The 5163-nt window shown below is 54.8% G+C and overlaps 1 protein-coding gene across 1 annotated transcript; it reads left to right on the forward strand.

The window, feature by feature from the left end:
• Positions 1–473: 473 nt before the first annotated feature.
• smarcb1a (SWI/SNF related BAF chromatin remodeling complex subunit B1a) lies at positions 474–4360 on the forward strand. Its single transcript, XM_030103948.1, has 9 exons — positions 474–602; positions 1744–1855; positions 2191–2320; positions 2405–2542; positions 2766–2893; positions 3063–3229; positions 3301–3491; positions 3573–3704; positions 3799–4360. The coding sequence occupies exons 1-9, from the start codon at positions 483–485 to the stop codon at positions 3836–3838; spliced, it is 1158 nt and encodes a 385-aa protein (XP_029959808.1). The 5' UTR covers positions 474–482; the 3' UTR covers positions 3839–4360.
• The last annotated feature ends 803 nt before the right edge of the window (positions 4361–5163 follow it).

The following is a 5163-nucleotide window of genomic DNA, read 5'->3' on the forward strand; positions in this document are numbered from 1 at the left end:
AAGAAACCTGCAGAACCAGACTGCTGCTGCCACTGTTTTAAATTGAACCCAGTAGAACAGTATCAAAACACCTCATAAGGATAACATTGAAATGTCAAATACAACGCCTAGTAGATTGAAATCAAAATAAAAGAATTGAGTTTTTATAAAGTGGAAATATGAAAATATCACATAGTTTCTAACATCAAGCATCTAAACTAAGGAGTAAGGTCTGAGGCATGAATTAAAAAACAAAAATCAAGATATATCATCACAAATCTTTGTATCCATTTTACAGGAGTGTATTTTCTTCACAGATCAGAAAAACAATTTAAAAGCCAATCAGAGGAGGGTTTGCTATTTCTCCACTTACAACAATGAATATATTTACCCATGAGAACAATTATATCTATCATATCGGATATAACAGGCTTCAGATTACTGCTGTTGTTTCCTGTCTGTGACGTCATTTGTGAGCGACAGGTCCGGGCTGTGAGTCGCGCATGCGCAGCGGCGTTTATCTTTGTGTTTTTGTCGGTATGGCGCTCAGTAAAACATTTGGACAGAAACCGGTGAAGTTCCAGCTGGAGGAGGATGGGGACTTCTACATGATCGGGTCTGAGGTCAGTGGAGCTCCGTGCGCGCGGGAACCGTGTTTCTGTCCGCGGACGGGTCGGTAGACCGGCAGCTAGCCGTTAGCTTAGCCTCACCGGGGAGGCCGCAGACACACAAAGACGCTTTAAATCACCCCGAGCAGCGTTTAGTTTACCGGGATCTGCCGGAGGGGCTCTCCGTTAGACCTACCGGGGTCTACCGAGACGCCGAGCAGGGTACGAGTGAGTCCCCGGCTGGATGAAGCCGGTCCTGGAGGAATGAATGAGGAGCTAACTCACCCGCTCACTAACTAACTAGCTGCTCAGTGCTGAACGTTAACCAGCTGGTCAGTGGTGGGGGTTAACCAGCTGGTCAGTGATGGAGGTTAACCAGCTGGTCAGTGGTGGGGGTTAACCAGCTGGTCAGTGGTGGGGGTTAACCAGCTGGTCAGTGATGGAGGTTAACCAGCTGGTCAGTGATGGGGGTTAACCAGCTGGTCAGTGGTGGGGGTTAACCAGCAGTTTGTTTTGGTGACCTGATGGGGGTGATCCTCTGTTGAAGATCAAACCACTGAGACCACATTGAACCACATTAAACTTTCATTCAGTCTTCACACTGCTGGTGTCAAACATGCATCCCGTGGCCCACAATGGGCCACCAGGAGCTCCAGTCCGGCCTGACATGAAGTCCGGTCCGGACGCAGGACAACCTTTCAAAATAACGGTAGAAAGAACTTCTAAATCCACCAAAGTCTGCACAGCTTTAGAAAGACGAGCAGAACCAGAACAGCGAGACCGGGACTGGAACAGCGAGACCGGGACTGGAAGTGGTTTCTGGGGGAAAAAGGGATGAAGAAAAGTGATCCAGGTGCAGCTGAGCCTCCCCCTCCATCGAGGCCAGCAGCCTCAGCAGCAATATGAATAAAGAGAACTGATCTGCATCCTGAAGAGAGTTGAGAGTGAAGCTACTTAACTAGTTCCTCTGACAGCTTAGTAAACTAGTTAGTTTTTCTCTGTAAATGTTATGTTGCTGGTTCCAGGACGAACGGGTCTCTGGTTTACTCCAAAGAGGTTGTTTTAAAGTGTTACTTCTGAGTTCAGGGAAAAGTGTGGTTAGTTCTGGTGGTCTGGACCTGTCTGAACCGGTCTGGACCGGTCTGTGTGTTCTCAGGTGGGGAACTACCTCCGGATGTTCCGAGGCTCTCTGTATAAACGCTACCCGTCACTATGGAGGAAACTGGCGTCCGTGGAGGAGCGGAAGAAGATCGTGGAGTCGTCTCACGGTCAGTAGAACCTCCGGTCCCCCCAGGTCTCACGTGATCCGAGTAGAAACCAGGAAATAAACCCAGCTGGACTGGAGGCGGAGCTGGGGAGATTTGTTCATGTGACCTTCAGTCCTGAAATGAGAAAAAAAAGAAGTTTATTCACCTTTAAACAGTTTTACTCTTTTCTTTGTACCCGGTTGGTTTTGTCCTGCAGTTTTCTTTAACTGGATGGTGCTGATGTTTAGACTGAGTCTTCTCAGCAGACAGGAAGCGGTGATTAGAAGTGAAGGGGGAGGGGGTGGGGCGGTTCTGGGGTTCTGGACCTCGGCTGACTCTCCTGTGGAACCCTCCAGATCACGGCTACACCCAGCTGGCCACCAGCGTCACTCTGCTGAAGGCCTCCGAGGTGGAGGAGATCCTGGAAGGAAACGATGAGAAGTACAAGGCCGTGTCCATCAGCACCGAGCCGCCCGCCTACCTCAGGTAACGCCAGCGTTCCGGTCTGAATCCTGTCCTTCCTCCGGTGTTTGCAGTCGCTGACGTTCTGGTGTGTTCTGGTGTCTTCAGGGAGCAGAAGGCCAAGAGGAACAGTCAGTGGGTTCCCACGCTGCCCAACAGCTCGCACCACCTGGACGCCGTGCCCTGCTCCACCACCATCAACCGCAGCCGGCTGGGCCGCGACAAGAAGAGGACCTTCCCCCTGTGGTGAGAGCCGCCCGCCGTCCGGGACCGGGGAGGAAGCAGCGGACCGACAGCATGAGCATGAAAGAAAATCAAAACAGGATGGGAAAAAATGAGAAGGCCTCTGGGAAATAAAACAACCGTACAGACTTCCCGTCACATGTCCGTCAGACAGGACGCTATCGTTCAAGGAACCTCAGGTCACGGTGAGCTCAGTGGTTGGTCAAGCCTCTTTGTTTTTGCTCAGCTTCGACGACCACGACCCGGCGGTGATCCACGAGAACGCCACCCAGTCCGAGGTCCTGGTCCCGATCCGTCTGGACATGGAGATCGAAGGCCAGAAGCTGCGGGACGCCTTCACCTGGAACATGAACGGTGAGCTGCTGCCGCCCTGCCCCGTCTGGCCCCGCCCCGCCCCGCCTGGCCCGGCCTGGCCCCGCCCCGTCTGGCCCCGCCCCGCCTGGCCCTGCCCCGTCTGGCCCCGCCCCGCCTGGCCCTGCCCCGCCCCATCTGCATCCGGCTGACTCCTCCCTGTCCCCTACAGAGAAGCTCATGACCCCCGAGATGTTTGCCGAGATCCTGTGTGACGACCTGGACCTCAACCCGCTGGCCTTCGTCCCCGCCATCGCCTCCGCCATCCGCCAGCAGATCGAGTCGTACCCGACCGACAGCCTGCTGGAGGAGCAGACGGACCAGAGGGTGATCATCAAGGTGAGGGGCCGCCCCGGCTCCGCCGCCGCCCCTCCCTCTCCCCCTCTGACGCCCCGCCCCCTCCGTTCCAGCTCAACATCCACGTGGGGAACATCTCTCTGGTGGACCAGTTCGAGTGGGACATGTCCGAGAGGGAGAACTCTCCGGAGAAGTTCGCCCTGAAGCTGTGCTCGGAGCTCGGTCTGGGAGGGGAGTTCGTCACCACCATCGCCTACAGCATCCGGGGACAGCTGAGCTGGCACCAGAGGACGTACGCCTTCAGGTACACACACACACACACACACACACACAGAGTCAGGGGGACGGTCTGGACATCGTCCTCTAACAGGAGTGTCCTCCACAGCGAGAACCCGCTGCCCACAGTGGAGATCGCCATCAGGAACACAGGAGACGCAGACCAGTGGTGCCCCCTGCTGGAGACCCTGACAGACGCCGAGATGGAGAAGAAGATCAGAGACCAGGACAGAAACACCAGGCGAGTCCCAGAGAAGCCTCCTGTCTTCCCCCCCGCGGACGGGGACGGAGCTTCTCCAGACGCTCCTCTGACTGTTCTGCTGTTTGCTTCACAGGCGAATGAGGCGACTGGCCAACACGGCGCCCGCCTGGTAGCCCCGCCCCCCCCAGCAGGAGCGTGGACCTCCGGCTCCAGCTCGAACTGTGATCTCCATGTTCCTCCACCATGTCCCTCCATCGCCTTCCCTCCTCGCCCCTCCATCGCCTTCCCTCCTCGTCCCTCCATGGCCTTCCTTCCTCGCCCCTCCATGGCCTTCCCTCCTCGCCCCTCCATCGCCTTCCCTCCTCGCCCCTCCATGGCCTTCCCTCCTCGCCCCTCCATGGCCTTCCCTCCTCGCCCCTCCATCGCCTTCCCTCCTCGCCCCTCCGCCTGCTGGCAGACATCTCACCTGCTCAGGATCTCCGTCAGTGTCGTGTTTCTCATGGTTTAGGTTTTTTTTTTGTTGTTTTTTATGACGATGTTGAGTTTGGGCCCGCCCACCCTCAGCCAGGAGACCACTGACTCTTTATGACCACAGAGGGAGAAGCCGCCGCCCGTCTCAGATAATATATTGTTCTGTTGTATTTGTTGTCTTTTTGTACATTTGAATGATTCTTACAAAATAAAAAAGAGCAAAGCTCGACTCTTTGATCGGATGTCTTGGCGGCCATGTTTTCGCTGTCGGCTGATGTGGCGCAGCGTCACCTGTGAGTGTCGGAGAACCACACAGTGCGCAGAACACTTGGACGCACATGGAACAATCAGAGGATCTCCAGCTGCATGAACCCTCAGAACAGGCCAGGTGTTCTAAAAGTGCACTTTAACTTTGTGGCAACCAATCACAATTCAGCATTTTTAACCTAATCAAATTAAGAACACAGTGCGGCATTGATGGAGGGGTGGGAGGGACGGCTGCCAGTTTCCAAGATGGCCGACAGCCTTGGAACTACACTTCCCAGAAACCACCGGGTGACGTGCAGGTGTAGCCGCTCCAGCCACCTGGTTAACGGAGCGTTGAGGAGCAAGACGGCTGGAGCGGTGGCCACAGAGGAAGACAAAGAAAGATGACAAAGGAGGAAGGTTTTGGTCGCCTTTGACCCAAGCAGGTCAGAAGATCATGAAGAAATGAACACAGCCTTGCTGCAGGAGCTGGACCTTCGACAGACACAAAGTGAAACCCAAGGTCAGTGATTTTATACCTAAAGTGGGAACTGACCGTGCTGAAGAATACCATCATGCGTCTGAAGCGACGGCAGTCCGAGAAGAATGGCCTCAAACGCAGTGGGCGGGACTATTGGCTCCATTTTTATCTGAGGAGGCTCTCAAAGGCTGTCAGGGTCTAGATCCTAGTGTGGCCCAGGACTGTCATCAGTTAAAGCATCGTTTCTGAGTTCCAGTCCTCAGGCCCCGCCCCCCCGGTCCAACATGTTTTGGAGGTTTC

This window comes from Salarias fasciatus, chromosome 12 (assembly GCF_902148845.1).
Source record: "Salarias fasciatus chromosome 12, fSalaFa1.1, whole genome shotgun sequence".
Classification (NCBI taxonomy): domain Eukaryota; kingdom Metazoa; phylum Chordata; class Actinopteri; order Blenniiformes; family Blenniidae; genus Salarias; species Salarias fasciatus.

Excerpts from the sequence above, each read along its gene's own strand:
- smarcb1a (XM_030103948.1), top strand. The coding sequence starts at position 483 with ATGCGCAGCGGCGTTTATCTTTGTGTTTTTGTCGGTATGGCGCTCAGT. Across the intron at positions 2,894-3,062 it reads CTTCACCTGGAACATGAACG|AGAAGCTCATGACCCCCGAG; the intron begins GTGAGCTGCTGC and ends TGTCCCCTACAG. Across the intron at positions 3,230-3,300 it reads ACCAGAGGGTGATCATCAAG|CTCAACATCCACGTGGGGAA; the intron begins GTGAGGGGCCGC and ends CCTCCGTTCCAG.